This window comes from Amblyomma maculatum, chromosome 7, assembly GCF_055883805.1.
Source record: "Amblyomma maculatum isolate TAMU_Amacu chromosome 7, ASM5588380v1, whole genome shotgun sequence".
NCBI lineage: Eukaryota > Metazoa > Arthropoda > Arachnida > Ixodida > Ixodidae > Amblyomma > Amblyomma maculatum.
This window is the reverse complement of record NC_139350.1, coordinates 75,495,971-75,517,397: the sequence shown is the minus strand read 5'-3', so window position 1 is coordinate 75,517,397 and position 21,427 is coordinate 75,495,971. Positions and strand designations below refer to the sequence as shown.

The 21,427-nt window shown below is 46.7% G+C and overlaps 1 protein-coding gene across 1 annotated transcript; it reads right to left on the bottom strand.

Moving 5' to 3' along the window:
• Window positions 1-8,655: 8,655 nt before the first annotated feature.
• Window positions 8,656-20,498, bottom strand: LOC146183675 (anaphase-promoting complex subunit 10-like). The gene is made up of 4 exons (XM_084608396.1): window positions 20,443-20,498; window positions 18,236-18,330; window positions 17,667-17,829; window positions 8,656-8,975 (listed from the first exon to the last, which is right to left on the bottom strand). The coding sequence occupies exons 1-4, from the start codon at window positions 20,496-20,498 to the stop codon at window positions 8,738-8,740; spliced, it is 552 nt and encodes a 183-aa protein (XP_084464522.1). The 3' UTR covers window positions 8,656-8,737.
• Window positions 20,499-21,427: the final 929 nt, after the last annotated feature.

The window sequence follows — 21,427 nt, the reverse complement described above, 5'->3', positions numbered from 1 at the left end:
CATGCACATTTCACAGGTGCATGTGTCAATGTTTCGAACCACTATCGCAAATTAGCTCGAACTCGACTACAAGACGAAATATAAATGGGAGTCGAAATTGTATGACCATGAACGTTGCATAAAGTGCGGCTGCTTCACAATATTGACTAGAAGTCAACTGTGTATTTTCTACGACAACCTTGAGTTTTTGTTCGTTTTAAAAGCTGATCCGACATTGCTTTATCAATGGAATATAATCACTGCAGCTTGCAGAAGCGCTACCGGAACCTAACCTGAATGTTTTCCGGAACCGAACCTAACCCGAATTTTTCGGCCATCTTAGAGCTGAACCCGAACCGAAACAAATCGGAGGAACCGTTAGGAACCTGTTCGTACACGATTCCCACCCACGCTTGCTGGCAACTTACCTTGATTATGTTTTCCTTTATCGCTGCTTGCAAAGCGCTCTTCTCCTTTATTTGCAAAGCGCCACTGCGCACTACGAATCGCACAACCATATTGAAAACTCGTCCCTTGAAAAAATAGGACAAGAACCAAGGAAACGTAACAATATATTGCCACATGCACTGCCCCAATCTCTGGTGTCGGGCTATCGTTTCCTCCCGAACACGGGTTGCTCGCAATCGCGCCGCTCTGAAGAAAGTTGCCCCATATAAGCGCCTTCCTATGGAGTGAAATAAAAACGCGTAATTCGTAAGTTAAGTAATATATTTGGTTAAATAATTCTATAACCACGTATATCAAAAACGAAACAGCGAATATGTGAAAAAAATCTCACGCTGGTCATTTTATTTTTCCACCGTTCGACTACGTCCCAATGAGTCACATGTCATATGCGTAGTAGCCTAATGCGAGGTGACTGCAGCACAGGCAATTTGGTCGACTGTAGACTTCGGAATGATAAGTAATGCTGCACAATATACAACAAGCATTTCGTATTTGACGCCGTAGTCTCTACATGACGTTTTGAGCAGGGAATTGACCCGAATTGTCTTGCTTTGCAGATCTTCAGAAAATGAGTTTTTGTTCGTTTTAAAAGCTGATGCGACGTTCTCCTAACTAAGGACTAAAATTAAGTACGATCTGCTGTTGTTTTTTCTTCTCTCTTCTGTGCCTTGACTCTATGAGGTGCCGGTCGATTCGGCGGGCGACGTCTAGTTCTCACACGACGAATTGAACAACTTTAAAAACAGCCACAACAAAAGAACAGTGAGACGTGTTTACAAAAGCGAGAAAGGACTACATTCGTACAACAAGGGCTGCTGACATCTGAGCTCTTTTATAGCTTTCCTATCCCGGCCTTCCACTACAGCTGCATGGGGCCTGCGTGCATCCGCTGTCGGAGCCTAGCCTCCAGCCGGCGGTCGCAGAGGAGCACGAATAACCGCATCCGAATCTTCCAGAAGGGGGAAGGGGCGCTGGGAGAGAAGACAAGCACCGCAGCACTGGCGAAGCTATGCTTCTCTTCGGCGACCCGCCAGAGAGTCGTGGAATTTTGCCGAAGCCGCAGTTCATAAGCGCGGTTTTCTCCACGTCGCATACAGCAGGACCCGGTCAGTGCGGTAGGACGCATAACCTGGCAGCTGTGCTTTCTTCCCCATTGCAGAAGGTCCTAGCTGCTTCCACCGCAGTCTGTCGCCAGACGGCCTGGAGCCCGTGTCGACGGAGGTGGGGAGGCACGCGCCGCGGTCCAGGGCGCGTAATCGGACGCGCTTCTTTCGCGACGCTTCTTGATCCTCCCGTTTGAGCCTCTTTCCTACGACTGGCCCGCAACATTTGCAAAACGATGACCGCGGCCTTACACGCCCCACCATAAGAGGATTACTGGGTTTGGTTTCGTTCATGGAGTTTAACGTCCCAAAGCGACTCAGGCCATGAGAGACGCCGTAGACGAGGACTTCGGAAATCTCGATTATCTAGGGTTGTTTAACGTGCATTGCCATCGCACTGCACACGGGCGCCTTACTTTTCGGATGCATCGAAAAGGGCCGTCGCGACCGGCATTCGCTTCCGCATTTACGATTTCTGGGCTTTTGTTCCCAGCCAAGCCGAAAATTCAAAAAGGGCCGTGGCTTGTCGTCTGCCGACATGAAGTGCGCATGTGCAGTGCCTGTTTAGAGTCAGTTCGTGGCAGCGACGTAAATGCACGCAAATTTCAGTGGGTACACGTAGCTTGCCGTGGCGTCCATCTTTAATATCAAATGTTATTTTTTTTTCTTTCTAAACATGTCAGATGCGTACCTTTAAAACAGAGTAAACGGCGTTAGGAGATTGTAATGTTTTTATTAAGTATTTTAACCCGTAATTTTCGAGAACTAAGAAAATATCACTAAAACATTCAACAAAGGTGCTTGGTCTCTTTGCTCTCACGTTTAAAAAAGTGCGAAGATTAACGATAGACCCAGCAGGCATTCACACACACGTGCACGTTGCATAACGCTTCGCATAACTGTGCACAATTTATAGCATTTTAGGGGGTCCAAAAACCAAGTTTCTTGCTCTCACCTAGAGAGAAAGCTGTGCAGCCATCTATGGGATTTTGCATGGAGCTTCTTGACGACCCCTTCAGCCACCATGGGCGCCCAAAGCATCATGGGGCGCAGAGCTACCTGGTAAAGAACTACAACATTTGGCCAAAAATAATGAAAAAATAAACGTTGTTCTAGAATCAAAATGTCCATCGCATTCAATATCGTGACTAAAAATTGCAACAAGCGAGCGGAATAGCACGAAAGTATAAAATTTGTCCAAAATAAACAATGAATCTCATTCCTATTGGCTAGGTATTGAGCTTTACCGAAACCAATATTTCACACCTTAAAGGTACGCTTTAAAAACGAAAAAAATATTTTAAAAATGTGTACGGTTGCCCAATTGCTTTAGAAAGTTTTTAGTGGCATTCCGAAAATCAAAAATCTATTATGGGCATCGTCTATTTTCGCGCCTCGGAATGATTATGACGATGATGATGACGGGGATGAGACAGCTTAGTAATGTCGCTATGTGTTCCCCCAAAAACTCGGACAGTCCAGCAACAAGCAGCACACCGGCACGTGATGATTAGCATGGTGCTGAAGTGCAGAGCCGTCAGCTTTCCCTCTAGATAAGAGTAAGAAACTCTGTGATGGATAGGATAGATGAAAGGTGTGGTGGAGAAGGGAAGTATGAAATAAAACGAATGTTTAAAATCAGTGGACGGCTCTAGGAGAGAGGAGCGCAGACAAGACAGCCGCGTAAAGTTTCAAAGTTTCAAAGTTACACAGCGCAAGATTGCCACCGGCACTGTGCTTTAAAAACGAGCCGCGAGGTTTGCGCCGTTTAAGATACGCACGAGCGCACGCAACGGCCACTAGGAAAAGTGCGGTCCCCCGCAGTGGTTTTTCGCCCGAACTGGTAAATTTGGGACAAACACAGAGGAGGTGTTCTTCGGTGGTTTCCAGAGCACCGCAATCATTGCATGACCCGGCGCCTGCATGAGGCTCGCCTGAGTCAGCACGCATGCTGCTATTCCCTGAGGGGCCACGTCGCATCGCGGACCGTCTCGGTAGCGTCAAGTAGCCAACTCCGCGTAGGCCTGTTTACTATCCTGACCGAGGCCGCTATTTCGGAAATCACTTTCGCCGCAGTTGGCAATTCCGCTTCGGGAGGTTGCCGTCATAGACTTGTCGGCCATGGCGCATGTTCGCCATTTTCGACCACGCCTGCCGATGTTGGTCCGCTTTTGTTCGTTACCGCCAATGCGTCAGAATCGGCTTCATTACACCTTGTAAATTCTAGGTTTAAGATCGCGTCTGCTCTCAAGTTTTACCTTGATCGCTGTCTGCAGCGTGGTTTTGGGTCCACCTGACGTGACGTTCACGGCCTCGGCTTGCTGATCGCACGCGGGCGTCTTCGCACCTATAGCTCGTGCAGCGCTTTCTGCGTCGTATACGGTCCGGAGAGGCGCCCTTTCGCACACACCGATTGACTCATTCTTTCCCTGCTCACTGCGCGCGGTACCGTCGGCAGAGGTGGACAACCTTATGAAGGTCGACATCAACATGAAAAAAAAAATTCTTAACCTCACGGAGTGAGGTGAGGTTGTTGATAAGAGGTCGGCGACAGCTCGAAATGTTTAAGTGAAGTCATGAAATTGGACCTCAACCTCACGCGTATTATTATGTGAGGTCGAAATTGTGAGGTCCAGGCTTTTGCTGTGGCCGCGACTTACTTCGAAAAGTGTCCCTTTTGAGGCGGAGTTCGAGCGTACCGCTGAGGTGTGTCCGCGGAGACTCTTGCATGGTATTCGGTTACTCCGTTTTTTCTTTTTATCGTGACCCCCCCCCCCCCCCTTCCCCCGTACTCTGACTTGTTTGTGCACATGCTTGGAGCCGACTCAAACACCCAGGAGCGCGCAATGCACTTACCGCACGGTGACCCGCAGTGCCTGTGTCGAATGCCGTACAGAAACAAGCAAACAAGAGCGCGAAGAAAATTGTCTTTGCGCAGACGGCGCGGAGCAGTACTGTTTGTCGTGTACATGCCCGTTTCCAGGCGCTGACGTCACGGATGCTGCCTTACATTCGATGAAGGCCCCCAGCTACTTTACACGGAAACTTAACAGAAACTGGTGCAGCGAAATTGTTAAAGAACATGATGCTGACAGATAAAAAAAAAAAAAGGAGAACACGAACAAACCAGGAAAACGGGCAGAGACCGTCTGAGCACTTTATCGAGGTCCTCTCTTTGTAATCGTACGCTATATTTCTATATTCCCATCCTGTAAATTTATATTCTTATATTCCATAGAACAGCCTGTCTTTGCTCTTGTGCTTTTTGTTAATGCCGAATCATGACAGTGTCGCATTCTTGCCCGAGCGGCGGGCCTGTTGTTTTCTCCCCTTGTTCAGGAGGTGCCGTCTACGGGATGCTTGACTGTAAGGATCAGATGTTTTGACTTTAGTCCAAAACTGGTGTAACACGTATCGGGTTAAATTAAACCCACAAAAATGTTCTTACGTATTATTTTTTAATGGAGTTCCCGCGTTACACAAACGTAAGCCAACAATCCGTCTAAACTCTTACAGTCTCAAGTGTGAACCCTCTATTAAATTATTAGGCGTTGTTTTTGACTCTTATCTAACCTTCATCCCTCATGTTAATCACTTACAAACTAAAGTTCTTGCTTCTACCACTAAACGTTTGAATTGGTTTCACTTACATTTCCATGTATCCCCTCATCACTTGCGTCAAATTTATCACAAGGTTATCCTTCCTACTATTACCTATGCAGCTCCATCGTGGTGGTTTCATAGCCCCCTCTCTAGACTAAAGGATCGCGTCTTATCACTTCGAAGAATTCCCCTTCTCGCTATTACTGGTGCCTACGCTACTACCCGTACCACAGCCTTACATGTTCTTGCCAATGCACTTCCGTTGCCGATTTATCTCGATCAGTTATGCGCCGAGTTTATGATTTTCACACTATGGAAATCTGTAGAATATGGCAACACGTTTTATAATCCATCTGCAATTGAGTCTTCGTTTAACCCCTGGAATGATCATCCCTCATTAAAATTTAAATTTTCTTTTTTTCAACTTACTTATGAGGAAGCACTCTGGTATTCTAGTCAACATGCCTTGCATATTTATTCCGATGGTTCTTTCACTCATCACTCTGCTGGTGCGGCATTTGTTGTACTTAGCTCTAAACAAGATATTTTATACGTCCACCGTCTTTCTCTGGAACCACCATCTAGTGCATACGCCGCTGAGCTTGTAGCGTTTCATTCTGCCCTTGAATATGCTATTAATCAGCCTCCCTCTATGCCTATTCATTTCTACACTGACTCTCTATCTCTTCTTTCTGCCCTATATTCAATTACTTTGTTTAATCCAAAAATAATTGCTATTAAGAAAGATCTTTGTCGTTTGCCTTCTTTGGCTTCATTTTTTCTGTTTCATATCCGGGGCGACTCTGGTATTTATGAAAATGAATTAGCAGATTTGGCTGCTGGAAGTGCCGGCCAGTACGGCCAGGTACATGCGTCTACTCTGTCGCGACGCTGCGTACATCATTCATCACTTGTTTTATGGAGCATTTATTGGCGAGAAAATAATGGAGACACAGAATTATTCAATTGGATCCCAGATACTCTCAGTATTCCTATCATTTGTCCACCACGAAAACCTCTCATAACTTTAACTACTGGGCATGGTAGATTCCCTTTTTATTTAAAAAAAAATTGGCCTATCATCATCTTCTCTTTGTTCATGTCGGCTATTATGTGAAGACGTCCATCACTATTTCCAAAATTGCTCCATTACAGCTCTTTTTATTTCTCGTTTAAAGACACTGTGTGCGTCGGAAATTACACCGCATAATTACCCCTCTCTTCTCAGAAATCCCGCTGCTTGTGCAGTTCTAATCCAAATGGTGCATCAAATAAGCAACACTAATCCCAATTATACACGCTGATTTTCTACCTCTCCCCTCACCCACTCCCCCCCCCCCCCCCCCCCTTTTCTTTTGTTTTTTTGTTCTGAGGTTTTTTGAACATTCTTCGCTATCTTAGGAATACTCTGTTCATGTTAATAGTTTTGCTTGTAATTTGCATTACACCCTCAATTTTGTTCTTCCATTTATAATTTGAAAAATTAAGAACTCTTTTGTTGGAAAATGCGGTTTATGTATATACGTTTGGTGTTTGTTCTAAGGTTGTTTGTCTTCTGTTATTTTTATCTGTATCCATCCTTCGGTTCCTAGCAGAATGTGTTCTGCAACTTCTCTGTTTGCTTCGTCTGGCAAGCTGTCTGGACATTATCCACAACGTGGCTGGCATATTTTCTGCAGCCTATTTTCTGCTTCTGTTGTTCACCAGCACCAGCGGAGACCCATTGATCCTGTGCTTGAGCCCGACTGTGGGAGGGGCGAGGGTCTCGGCGGAGGGTCCTGAAGACCTCCTACCACGCTCTGCTCAGGGGAGGGCTCCGTGCTCCTTTGTTGAGCATGAGTGCTTTGGGCATGCCCGCTATGCTCGCCTTTAGGTGCAACACTATGGCGTGGAGCTTTCAGCCACTTATGCCGAACGGCTATGCTCTTATGAGGCACTGTGTTCACTTGCCTGAGCAATACATGAATACGTTGTGGAGGTCTGAGTCACTCCCGCCTGGCGGATTTGCCTTATTGCGGCAGAGTCATACCGACACCACGCACCTTTCTTCACCAAGGCTTGAGCCCAAGAGATCGACAAAGGCTCTTAATGGGCATGCCCTTTACAGCGCATCTGCTGTCTTCCTCTTTTTTATGCAGCACTGGACTATTTTTTGATATCAGCTGTATTGCATAACATTTTTCTTCTGTCTTTTCCTTTTCTGTTTTCTTTTCCTTCTAAATCTGTCATTAGGTATTTACTAATGTAATTACTATTACTTTTCTTTTCTCTGTTCACCTCTTTGTGGCCAATTGTTATGTATACATTTATCCGCATTTTCCATTTTCATGTTTCCTTCATTATTTTCCATAGACCGGTATATTATATTTTCAGATTTCAGAATTCAGTTTTTTCTTTTTTGTGTGTACGTAATGTACAGCTTTCTCCCAACCGATTCGTACAGAATTTTATTCTATAATTTCATAGTAATGGACGTCTTCTCAAGCTGTCAAGGATTTTATGCGTGATGTTTTGTGTTTCTTTGTGCCTCCATTAGTTTCATATTCGCGACGTTTTTCAATACTATTTTTTCTCATTTCACTGCAGACTTTGGTAACCGCTTTATATATATATATATATATATATATATTTTTTCTAGGCTGAAGTGTGCTTCGCATATTCACTTTAAAGTTATATTTTTTTGCGAATTGGCTAATCCTTAATGCACAATTTTTATATTTCTGTTCTCTCTTTTTTTGCAGTTTCTGGCTACCCACGGACATTTTCTTCTCTGCTTCCTTCTTTCCTGGACTTCTTTATCATTTCGTGCTTTTCTTTCGCTTTTTCTTTCTTTCTTTATCCTTTTTCCATTTCATATATCTATCTATTGTAACTAGGCAGTTGTGATCTTTGTTTCCTTTTGTATCTTTAATGTACATTTTTTACATTTTTATGTACATGTTTTTTTTTCATCTAAATTATTATTTTTTTTTATTTTGGGCGTTTAGCTCCTTTTCTTTTATCTTGAATTGGATTAAGCCTGGCAAAGCTTTGCTGGTCTGGGCTCCCTCTCTCTTTCTTTTACATTTTTTTTTTCGTCGTATTCTGAGAGGAATAATAAAAGGTAAAAAAAAAAAAAAGGCCTAAGTGTTGCTGGCTCCGCCGAGGAGGACCAAACACTCAGCATGGGCTCGCCCCTTTTTCCCCGGACATGGCGATGCCACGCACGGCTAAGCGTGGGTGCTCGGAGTAGGTAGTGTCGCACAGTACACATCAACACATACTTTAGCAGCTGCCCCTTGCGGCGAAATCAGCATCTAAGAATTAATTGTTCACTGGCTGCATAGAGTAAATACAATATTAATGTCTTGGGCTTTTCCTAGAAGCCAGTTGCTATGTTTAACCTGAGAGAAAACAGAGGCCGAAATGACCAAAATGTATACAAAAGACGTCAGAGCAGGAGTCAAGTGCACAAACAAATCGATTTAATAAGGCAGCTTACATTCGTAAATCTTTCCATCAAGGCATGCCGAAGGTACGGTTGAAACGCTGATTCTAAACGAACGCCACGGTAGGCTTGGCATTGCTGACCGGTGAATGAAACGTTATGAAAGAGGCGTGAAGAAGAGCGGTGGGAGAGGCGTGAACACCTTCATATGCCGCATGCGAGTGTCCAGACCGTTCATGTGGTTTTCCAACACAGCGATCTGCACATGGAAGGCACGAACAGGGCGGCCAGCCGAATCTCGTGGAATGATCCGCACCCATCCTGTTGGCTCATTGAGGACGATAGTATCGACCTCCCGAAGATCGTGGAAAGTACTTCCCACTCTCACGGAAATCCTGAAAACACAGATCAGAACAAATGTTAGCAGTACACAACAGTGGCACTGTGCGTTCGTGGTGCTACGCATGCATGGCACAGAGGCTGAATTTAATCAGTGGTAGCTGCTTCGGCCAGCCTCTGTAGCCAGGACAGGGGTTCTGAAACGGTTCCTCGTTCTGCTTCGCGGGCTTCACGAGCCCCCAACTGTAATGCCTCCTCTCCCATAAGCTTGGTTTCAATTCTTTTTAAGCGTGCGGGACGGGCGTAGTCTCTGGTTCTCTGAAACCCATATTGTAGAACTGAACTTTGTTATTTCATTCCTCAGTTTCGCGCTGTCAGCGCAAGCACCGTCCACAAACCATCGGATCGCGCCAAGATGCTGTGCGCCGCCTGCCTGCATGACATGAACGCTTGCGGGGGCGGTTCGGCCGGTGCACTACAAGGAGCGCCAAGTTGCGTTGTCGTCATACCTATCTCTAGACATCCGGCGAAAAATGTGAAGCTGGCATGGCCGACGAGGCGACGCTCATACGTGCGCTCAAATGCGCGTGGCGGCAGGAGTGGAGAGCATAGCCGTGGTAGTCCACCTAAGCCAAGACAGAAAACCTGCGCATCTCGGAGCGATTTTCGTGGACAGGGTGCCCAACCTGAACGGAAACTGAACCGAAAACCGGAACCGAGCCCGATTATACGCCTGGAACTGGACCCCAACTGAACCCGAATTTTAATCCGTCACGAAATGAACCCGAACAGGAACAAATCGGAGGAACCGTTCCGAACTGGTTCGCGGTACGGAATTCCGACCCGCTTTTGCTGCAAATTTACGTTCATAATTTTCTAGTTTATCGCTGCTTTTACAAGCAGCGTTCTTCTCCCTCTTTTCCAAAGCGCCACTGCGAACAGCAAATTACACTCAAATACTGAAAAATTGTCCCTGCCAAAAAGATGAAAATAACGAAGAAAAAAAGGAAAATATGTTGCCACATGCATGGCACCAATCTCTGGCGGTAGGCTATCGTTTCATCCCGAACACGGGAGGCCGCTGCACTGCGCAATGGCGCAGCGCATGGACAAAGTTGCCTCATTTGGGAGCCTTTCTAAGCAGTGAAAGAATAGCATATAAATCATAACTTGAGCAGCTGATTTAGATAAATATTTATATATCCATCTACAACTGAAAAACGAAATGAAGGTTCTGTTTTCACATATTTCACGCAAATGATTTTGCTTTCCTGTCGTGAGACGACGTCGCAATAACTCACATGGCACGTGCATAGCAGCCATAGCGATGCGATGCCAGCAGGTGCAATTTGGTTGACGAAACTTCAGCAGCAGACGCTGATGGTTGGAAAGCCGCCTTGGACGGCAATTCACCGCTCTGTTCTCGAGTTGTACCTAACCTCAGGACAAAGATGATCCCATAAACCGATTTCCCCTTTTGCCTTCTCTTGGTTTTGTCCATATCGGATGTCTGCTTGTTTTATTTGCCTTGGAAAGTGAAACTATGCCCCGAGTGAAGCTCCGATGTTCTACTGTGAAGACTGAATGGAGAAATGAACTGAGTGAACTTACTGGTACGAGTATTAATTCTCAAGATCTGTTTAGTGTGCTATCGTTTTTGCCTGTAAGGCTACGGTGTCGAAAAAAAATGGTGGCACTGAAAGGTAGATGTGTACCATTGAGCGAAAATGTTACTATGAGTAACCTGTTCTACGTGCTGCGCGGTGAAAAGGGTGGTCAGGACAAAAACCTTGAAAAACAGGGAGAGGGACGACGTCAGGCGAGCCGAGGGAGGCTGCGATTAGGACTAAAGGAAAAAAAATGCAGACGAGGGAATGGCAGTATATGTGCAATCGGTGAACTGCAGTGTGAGACCTTCGATATTCGTTACATTGATAAGTGAGGAAATGTGCCGAGCAAAACAGGATTTGGTCGCCACATGCAAGCGGCTATATAGGATCGCCCGCCGCGATCATGTACCGCTGAAGGCTGCAATACAATCTCCCCATAAGAGATGAGCCTGAAGCGTTTCTTCTGGGAAGAGAAAACTACCTGGAAGGACTCGGAGCAAGCAGCAATTCTCAGAAAGCGGAAGTACAGAATCTGCTCTACACATTTGAAAAGATGCTCAGAATAAGAAGACTCGAGTGTCTTGAAATTTTGTTTGTTTGTTTGTTTGTTTGTTTGTTTGTTTGTTTGTGGGGTTTAGCATCCCACAGCGACCGAAGTTATGACAGACGTCGTAGCGGAAAGCTCCCGAAATCTCGAACACCTGGGGTTCATTAACGTGCACTGACATCGCACAGCACACGGCCGCCTAGCTTTTCGCCGGTACTCAAAAGCTGCCGCCGAGGCTGGCATGCGATCCCGGTTCCTTGGCCACAGTAGTCGAGTGTCCTAACCGCTACGCCACCCCGGCGGGGCTTATGAAATCGAGGGAAAAGGTGCGGAGCTCAGAGCTGCATTCCGTTCGCTGTACCATCTACACAAGCCAACGTCGAGGGAGCATTTTCTGAACTAAATCAACAACTGTCGTCAAGTCCTATTCCTTCAGTATTTCTATGCTGATACTGCTAAAACTTTCATCGCCAGCAGATACAGGATAGGCATCAACCTACCTGCCTAGACGGCGGTCTGGAGTCCTTGGACCCGGCGGAGTGTTCTGCCAGTCGGATGATACGCAGCTGAGTTTCGGTGTGTGAGCTCAATAGTAGAGTGTCCCAAAATTCTGTTTTTGTGTCGTGATTTATACTTTCGATTTCTGGACACAGTCGTTACATATGTACCAGATCCGCCTTATCCTCACATTATTTGCACCTATGTGAAAACTGTTCTGGGTACCGATGGCTAAGGGTATGGATTCTGAAAAGACTTTGTTTGCAAGCGCCTCCAGATGCTTTACTGGCTGTTATTTAGTGTTCTATCTGCCGGGGGGTATTCTACCCTATGTAGCCGATAGTGCTGGGTAATCTCTTCATAGCTGACTAGCTTCTTCACTAGCTTCAATCATAGCTGACCCTGCTTACAGGAGGTTCATAGCCTATCCGGAAGGTGAGACCGCGGGCAAGCTTATGAACTCCCTCATTTCCTTGAAGCTGGCAGTGGCCAAATCAAAAAGCTGGCAGCATTTACTGAACACATAGTAAAATATTTGCGAGCAACCATGATGGTCATGTCATGCTTGCTGTAAATTATAGGACCAAACATACCAGTCGAGCTTGAGAGTGGTTCTAGGAGAAAGTATATAGCGCGCAGGCAACCGCGACACGCAACAAGACGGTGACCGCATCGTGTCGAGGCCACATGAACGAGACAATTAGTAATCCGGATTCTCCGGCGAATACGATAATGACTGCGATCCCAATACGTATACCGGAGGGGACATTTGTCAGCGCCTTTCGGCCTCCGACATAACGGGTGCATTTGTATTTCACCTAAACAGACGAGAAATGCAAAGGCATCCGCGTGCTGTGTGGTATGCAGTCACAAGAATATCTGAAAATGTGGTATATACATCTTTGGTCTTGGCATGTGTGCTAGGTTTGACATTCGTATGATTTCAAGATCTTTGAGTAGGAGTGGGACGGAGAATTGTTTTACAAATAGTAGTAGAGGTCTCGCTCTAAAGTGACTGAAAAATGACTGTTGGATGGAGTTCCTTATCCTAAACCTGTCAGAGTAGTACTAGTGCGTGTGCGGTATGCGAGCAGGCGGGGAGAACGAAGAGGAGTGGAATGCTGAGAACACTTACTTCGACTGAACAGATCATCATCATTATCATCAAACGCAGTCAGCATAACGACCTGCACCGCACTCTTCGACACAACTATGCGGGAGTGCGAGAGGGCGAACTAAAGACGCATGTGCTGATAACACAGTCACGCAGTGAAGACAGCAGAAGAGCAAGTGGACTAGAGCAAATACCACGGTTGGGGCGTGGAGGGTCAAAGATATTACTCGCGAAAAAGTGCTTGGCACCGTTCCGTGTCGAAGTTTCGTAGAACCGTCAATAATTATGCAAGACAACGGCGTGAAAAACGGTGCAGAGAGGCAAGAAGCGACTAACACAAAACCGAACGAACTGGGTATATTTCGCACACTCTCGCATTAACTGCAGAAGGCATACAGCAAAGGCAAAAAAAAAAAAAGAAAAGCAAACAAACTAAAACAGCGAACCAAAACGATCACTCCTAAGTGGTTCATATCTAAGTAGCCAATCTCTTCTTGGATAAGCGAAGCGAAGGCACGCTCAAACATTTAATCAATGTTTTTGGACATCAAATGCTTCGCACAGTTCATGTGGTTGGCTAATACAAGTGCGAAGGATTTATACTTTTAAAAATAAGGAATGCACTCACAGATTGCCAGATGCATGGTAGTGCGATTCTTGTGTCTATTGGGACATCGACTGCATGCTCTCTCAACCTGTTGCTTAAGCAGCGGCCGGTCTGGCTGACATAGGTAGTTCCATACGGCAGAGGTGAGAAACATGAACCAACGGAATGGCTCAATAGTCTTCTCTTTTGCAGAATAATTTACCTTCCATCGGGAACTTCTTTTCAACGGTTGTTTTGCACCATTCGCCAACGTACGTCCGATTCCTTTATATCGGAGACCTGACGGGCAAGGATGCTTGCGTATTAAGCCGAGAATGATTTTATTCCGTTGAAGTTCAGCAGGCTGGCTAGACCTTTCCTCCCGTACTATACGCAAAACGTCGGGCTCTACAAGATTTTAAGTTCCGAATCCTGGAATAAAGTACAGCGCTCTTGCGTCTCTTGTCTGCTTTACAGTGAGGCAGAAGGCGCTTTTACCAAGCCTTACAATCTGCTGGCCAAGTCGCTGATTGCATGAGGCGCTAGATCGTAGCCTTCATTCCCAGGGAACCTCGTTGTTCCCAAGCCCAGTAAGCTACCAACATATTGGCCAATCCACAAGTGTCTGATGGGGACAACAAAGCGCTTAGCCTAAGACCAAACTTTTGGCTACACTCTCAGCTTGACAGAGTGGAGCTGGTTTCGCTTGTGAGAGAGCGCATGGCGAGGAGGGATGCTGAGGAGCTGGATCAGCGAAGGCGTCGACGTCGTAAGGGCAACTATATACAAAAAAAAAAAGCCTCAAGGCACTGACATCGATCGCCTGCCTCAAAGCCGGTAGTTAATGAAGGCGGTTTCTCTGTGATGGAATGGGACACTTACACACAAAAACAGTCGTGAAGCAATTGCAGGTAACTTCTGTGCTTTGTAAAACGTGAAAGTTCAAAATGTCGAGAGATGAAAAGCAGTGCAAAGAACTGCAGTTAAACAAGCTGGCTGATTAATCAATCATATCAAGAACCTCAGCTAGGCGCTATATACCTCGTAAAACCAAATACGATATTTTCTTCTTTCTAGCAAGGTAATTGACAGCACTCGGTCGGCTCTGTTGAAACGGGCGTTATCATTAGTGACGGTTAACGACCCGTTTCCGGTTAAAAGTGCTCAAGAGGTCACCGATTTTTCTTTATTTTTCATAAGCAAGAATTCGGAGGAGATGAGTGCTCTTTCGGTTCACCTAAATAACACATATTACTCCTTTGCAAGCAGAGTGCGATGTAGTCACAGAAAACCGTGAAAAAAAATCAGCCACCCGATTTCAAAACCCCTGCGGCGTAGACACTGCAAGCTTTCTTGAGTTGCTGTCCCATCTGCGCTCTGCCTGCGCTGAATTTTAAGAAGAGGTGACGCTCAGCACAGAGGACGTGCATAGGATCTTGTATGACGCTGCCCAAAAATGCACGATGTCTATACTTATCATCTTCGTGAATTCGGGCAGCGGCTACTCTAGAAGCGGCGTAGCCAGAGGGATTGTGCCGGTGTCAGAACACCCCTCAAAAATTTTCGAGCTCTGCACAACCCCAACAATTTAAAGGGTAAAAGCGTACATGAAAGACGAAAAGCGGCAAATATAACTACGACATCTTGCCGGTTGATAGGAGGCAACACACCTTCGCATGTTGCAATATACGGTGAATAGACGGAGGATTGGTTCTATTAACAGCGTTTAACATCCAAAGCGACTAAGCCTATGAGGGACGCCTCTGCAGAGGACTCTGGATAATTTATCCACTAACATCGCACAGTAAACGGCTGCTTTGCTTTTAGCCTTCGCTGACGGCCAAGATTACATCCGCATTCTTGAATTCAGCAGTGGAGCGTACTAACCGCTGAGTCAGCGCGGCGGGGCACATTTCCGAATTGGGGGGCTGATGGCACAGGGTAAAAATAACCACAGATCTTTTATATTTGCGGTTCGAATGGTTTAGGAACGATGCTGGTGGTAGTTCACGTATTGTAACCGGATGTAGAGGGAAAATAGAGAAGCAGCGGAGCTATGTCGTGTATACGTTATCCTATTAACAACAACCGAACTGCTCCGGAGGCTCTCTTAATTTTTACTTCTGAGAACATTCGGATGGCCGGAGCTGAAAAAAAATTTAAAGGGCACTTTGGACCACTAAAGTGCGATGAGGCGAAAGCCATTATGGCGCGGTGGATCGTAGCCCTCCATTACGGCATCTCTATCTCCCTCTCTTCTTTCATTTCCACCTTCCTCCCTTCCTTTACGGCGAGGTAGATCAGATGTGTCAGCGGAGAATTGTGACAGATACTGCGTCTTTCTATCCTGTAAATCCATTTGAAATTCCGCTGATGCCTGATGTACTACGCCTTCTAGACATCTTGGTCTGCTTCTGTTTGTTGTGTGGTGCGGCGTTCGAGAAAGCATCAAATGAGAGGCGCAGCACGGACGCCTGGATAGGAAGCCCGGAGGGGTCAGCTTCGTCTATGCATGAATCACCTGGTGACGTCATGACCTGTCGTGACGGTACATGGCGCATCCCTTGTCGAACACAACCTGCATTTCATTGAATGCATCAAAGTTCACCGGCGTCCTATAATTAGTTTACAGGAAATTAAAGACGCAGTATATGTCACTCGCGGAATCCCGCTATCCTCACGGTTGACAAGGAGAATTATGATGAACGTTTCACGATCCGGGGCTTGACGCAGTTGGTGAAGTGCTCAGCTGCAGGATCTAAGGGATCGAATTTCGATTCCAGATGGAGATAAGGTTTATGTATTTATTTTTAACTATTTGCATCGAAAGTGTGACACCCTCTGCCGATAACTGATGACAGCGATGAGGCATTAAAGGCTTTTGCCTTACAATAAACACTCCCCTCTGCTCTGCATGGTTTCATAGAGTGCTGGTTCCTTCCATCACAGAAGGCCTCCTAACTCGTAGCAGTGGCGTCGCTAGGATCACCCGCATCCGGTGCAGAGTCTCGGCGTGGCACCGCCCACCCATCTCCGCATTTTAAGCGCCGGATCCCTTTCTACCTCCTCTGTCCTCATGCTTTGCTTTGAAGTCATGTTCTCTCTGCACCCAACCACGCAATGCGAGTGGCTTTGTTTTGCCTTTTGGTTGCTTTTCTTTACAGTCAATTTCATTCTTGTCCTGACTACTAAGGCTACAGCAGAGGTCCGTTTATAACTCCTCGACTACCTTAATTATCTTGTCCGTGTTAGTAATGGCAATACTCGCCTTGTCCCTCAGTGCATACATCTGATTTTCGTCTATGCCTAATTTCCTCATTACCACTTTCAGGCTACGATCGTCCTTTAGAGCATGCTCAATTTTCCCCATGCTATTCTTTCTTATGTCGGTCACCTTGCGCCTACTGATTTGCTTTGATACCTCTACCAGTTCTATCCGGTCTGTTGGGTCGTGATATAAGCAACCTACCGTCAAAGAGACCGCGGAGGGGACAAAAAATTAAAAAATAGGTGACACACATTATGGCACATTCATATTGAAATCTTGCATCCCTCACAGAGATAAAGGCTTTTTTTTTTTCTTTTCCTCAGACAGTAAGCACGCATTTTCTCTTTATATTTGGACGCATCATCGCCTACCTAAATATCGCATGTAAAACCATTATTTATACGCTAGGGGCCACCCATGGAGCCCGTATACACACAGCTGGGTCAACGTAAGCGTCATCTGCACGCCTTCACACACGGCTGACACCAAAATGAGACGCGCCGCTGTTTCCTCGAGCAAAGCTACGCCATAAGGCATCGTAAAATGCGGAAGTATGATTGTAACTAGATCGTGTAACGTGCGACTGAACGCGTCTATATGTGGTCGAAAATATCCGGCCTATGAGTGCTTTGGCTGAAATACAGAACACTATACTGTGCAGAACACTACCGACGTCTCAGTGGCGGCGCCTCCGTTTGTGTCTGCATGAGCTAGACTCAAAATTAGTACATGACTGCTATTTCCATTAATTATAGAGACACCAATATGGCAACAGGCCCGCGACGCAATTATAGGCGAAGAAAATGCCGTTCCAATCCGCGCTCCCGCGTGAAACCTTTGTCGAGTAGCGGTGCATGCCGCCGCGAGCTCGGGCCACTTAAACACTCCTCACGGTGCACCAGAGCAGCATCGCGTTTGGACTCGGGGCGATCACAAGGAAAGCTGCACGCTCTCCAGGACGAGGACCCGGGGAGAACAAAACGGGCCTACGAGACTTGGCACCAAAACGCCGTGACCACGCATCCCACATGTGTTCGGCTTTCGTGTCGTCCACAAGACTTCCTGTCGGGCTACGTCTTATGCGATAGCGTAAAGTGGTCGAGGGACATAATCCAAACTAATACCTTTTGGGGGTGTAGATTTGGTCACGTCTGTAGTCAAGGTACAGACATATCGCGTGAATTGGCATTTTTCTTGTAAACCGAATGTTCACTTCATGTGGCAGAATCCCGTCCGATTGCGAGTAGGTGTCAAGGGAGTCGTCTAGCAGCTGATGGATGCCATACCCTGCGAAAGCGTGCGAAGAAGAGAGGTTACTTCAGAATCGCCTGCCACATGGATGAAGGAAAACACTTAGGAGAGGCCCTGACGGCATTTTTTTGAAGCCGGCGCGGCCGCGCCGCGATCCAACGCTTCAACATCTCTCCTCCTCCTATACCCTCCGCATTCTCTTTCTCCGCGACGCTCACCTACCTAGGGCCCTTAACACCGCTGTTGCTAGTGGCCCGAGTTTTCATAGCAACAGCGTCGCCGTTGCTAATGGCCCGACTTGGCTAACCCTAAATTTTGACGTCACTTCCGCCACACTTTCTCCAATGCATTGGGAATGGCAAGGGTCTCTCCTAAGCTGTTTTCTTCCTCCATGGCCTGCCAGAATTCGATGTTCACTTGGTACTCGATATCAAGAGCTCACTGGGCCTGCAAGATGAGAGGGACCACACGGCTTGTTCTCCAACGTCCCGGACACCGCGCTCCATCTCCAAACGTGGTACGACAGCGTTCATGGTCCTAATAGGAAGAGAAGGAAGGAAATGGGACAGAGTCAAACCCGTTAAACAGATGAAACGCAGTACAACGCTCGCACGGATCTAAAAGAAAGCTCCTACTCTTCCGTCGACCCTATGAGCAGGATGACAGAGATGAGTGCACATTTATACGTTATGCGAATCAAAACACCCCTCTTGCAAGGCGGATAACGTTACAGTGAAAAGAAAAGAATAGGTTGAAATTGGCCGCACGCCAATATCCGCGGGCTGTCGTTATTCAACTGGCATTTAGGTGGAAACACGAGAACGAGACCACGACGACATGGGGGTTTGGATCTGCTCTAAAATACATGTGCCTCATCAACTAGCCGACACCTTGTCTAATTCAAGCAATATTCAGCTTCATGAGCAATTAGATTACAGCGAGGCCCGACTGCGCGTCAACGCTGTTCACTCCATAGTTCGTGCTGGCAGCCTCCAACTGGAGCAAGCGTGGAGGCATTCTTTCTCTTCTTTAAGACCTCGGCATAACGAAGGCACTCCACGACTGATAAATAAATAATTGTCACATAAAAATACCAGAATTACTCTTTTATTTCTGAAACGAGAAGAGCGTGCTTTTTTTTTTTCCTGAGAAAATCTTTCACATTTGCGAACAAAGAGCGAGCGGTTTTCGAGAGATGAATTTCCGGATAGACTGCATAAAAATAAAAGGCCACATATAAACCACGAGAAAGGCCAACTTTGGGCGCCTAGAGACATTTCGACCGAGCGTACACAAATAACTGCAAAAGAAGTAACAGGTGACTCCGGGGTTATAACGTGGTTGAAATGTGGGCTATATTGCACACGTATAGCATAGCGGAACGACCGAGAACCGTGAGAACTGGTAGATATGGCGTCTTGTGGTTTAAGTTCTTTTTCCTGGTTCCGGAAACGAACTCAGCATAAGGAGCATTTAAAAATTTGAACACGCACAAAACAGCTACACTTGCATGCTAACGAGTGACACAGAATAAACAGTCAACCAAACAATGCTAGACCACGTGATCATGTCCGCAAAGATATGCATAGAAATGGCAGTTGGTTTGGTGTGATTTGTAGGGTGGTTTCACTTCCCAAAGAGACACAGGTTATGAGTAACAGCGTAGTAGAGGACTCCGGAGATTTCGACCCCCTGAGGTTGTTTAATGTGCATTGACATGTCACAGCACACAGGCGTCTCGCTTTTCGCTGCCATTGAAAAGTGGCCGGGTTTCGATTCCGAGTGCTTGAGTTGAGTAGCCGAACGCCCGAAGAAATGAGCCACCTCGGCGGGAGAAATGGGTATTGAGAACTCAACAGCCAAAGGACATGTTGGACACAGATAAAACAACCGAAGTTACGAAACAAGTAGTCAATCCACGCCATCAATGGTCACACCGCAAAACTCAAATTAAGCTTGCAAAAGGTACAAACGCATAATTAAGTCTGTTGCGCGTACGAAATAAGCATGACCCTTCTCGATGCATCCATGAAACGATCAAGAAGCGGCCGCTGCAAAAAAGAGGGAACTCACCTGCGTTGTTCGCGGCTCGGTGTGGGCAGTATTGTGGGCGACCTTCTCTCAGTTCTCAGACTGCGCAATCGGAACGACCCGAGGGCCCGATTCCGGAGTGTCGAATAGCGACATCCGGTCTGGCGAACACCTCAAAGGCTCAAATGGCGTCTGTAGCTTGGCAGTGCTCAAGCCATTCAGTTCCCGAGCGTCGGATATCCAGACGTTGAGACGCCTCAGCCGAGCAGCGCTGGGCTCTTACATACGGCACTGTCCACAAATATCCGCTAGCTATGTTTTTCAGCGCGGAATTACGTTCTTGGTCTAGCACGGTGGAACCCTCTGCGCCGCAGCTAACATGGACAGCAGTGACGCTCACATGGATATAACTAAATCGAATATTTGTACGCATGTGTCAGCACACAGTTCATCACTCGAGACCACGCTCGAGACGGCCCAACTCTCCCGTAATCGCTTACGCCACGCGAAACTGCGTGAAGAGGACGTTCGCTCGATCGGTCTGTTCATCTATCCACCCCCGTTACGACCGCGCGGAGAGTTCGCGGCCAGCGAACCCCGCCTGAGTTAGGCTCTCACCTCGAACTTCGCTTCGGCGAAGAACCACGGGGACTCGACGCCTCGGAGAGAGGCATTCCGAGCCGAAACGAGACGAAGCGCAGACGCGCACGAAGCCGCTCCACATCCAGTCAGGCGACCCTCTGCCGATTGACCGAATCACTTTTAAGTAGTAATAAACAGCTTGGTTTTAACTCCTCATTTGGCCTCACTGCTATAACATGCATGATATTCAGTGGGTCGCGTCTATGTATGTAGGAGGACTGATCATCTGTACTGTCGAAATGAGTTTAGGAGGAGATAAAAAGCCGGTCATTTTAAATTGAGAGGAAAATGAAGATGAGTAAGAAATGGTAGGCAGGAATCCTGGTAAATCTTAAAACCACCGGAACACAGAAATAAGGAGAGCACAGACGATGCTGGATTTAGCTCTTGGAGGCTGGCGGTAGTAGACGGTCCCAGGTCAGAACCTAATACACGCGAGTTGCAGATACCGCTGTCCAGCATGGAATGAAAAGTGAACGTTGTCCAAGGCATATGTACTATGGTACGAAGGCTCCATAGACGCCCCTACGTACAAAACATGGCGGCTCATGGGCTCCAGCGACCAATAAAAATTGGGGGGCCATGACGTCCCATCACGTCACGCATACGTTTAGAATTATAAACATGTTTAAGAAAAAAAAAAAACGGCCGCGTTGCATTGACGAGCCTGCATCTTTTGAAGGTTGTGTCCTTTCAGCGCGCGCCAACCTTTGCCATCCAAAATAACTCGAGTTTCTGTTGTTACCGCCCTTGTTTATAAGCACTTGCTCCAGCACAATGAAAGTGGTTGAGAAAGGTGACAGCATACAAAGGCAGCAACACTTCCAAACATATACCAAGCATGCAAATTCATGATACAAATACTGCTGCAAGTCAAGCAAGTACTTTGGCCATGTACTTTGTCCCTATGCACTGGTTCAACCGGGCAGTCATGCCCAGTTAGCAACAGAGTGTACCAAGT

Coding starts and splice junctions, on each gene's coding strand:
- LOC146183675 (XM_084608396.1), bottom strand. CDS start 20,498: ATGCCTCTCTCCGAGGCGTCGAGTCCCCGTGGTTCTTCGCCGAAGCGA. Junction 18,331..20,442: donor TCGCCGAAGCGAAGTTCGAG/GTGAGAGCCTAA, acceptor TCTTCCTATTAG/GACCATGAACGCTGTCGTAC. Junction 8,976..17,666: donor CAAATCTACACCCCCAAAAG/GTATTAGTTTGG, acceptor CTGTGTTTTCAG/GATTTCCGTGAGAGTGGGAA.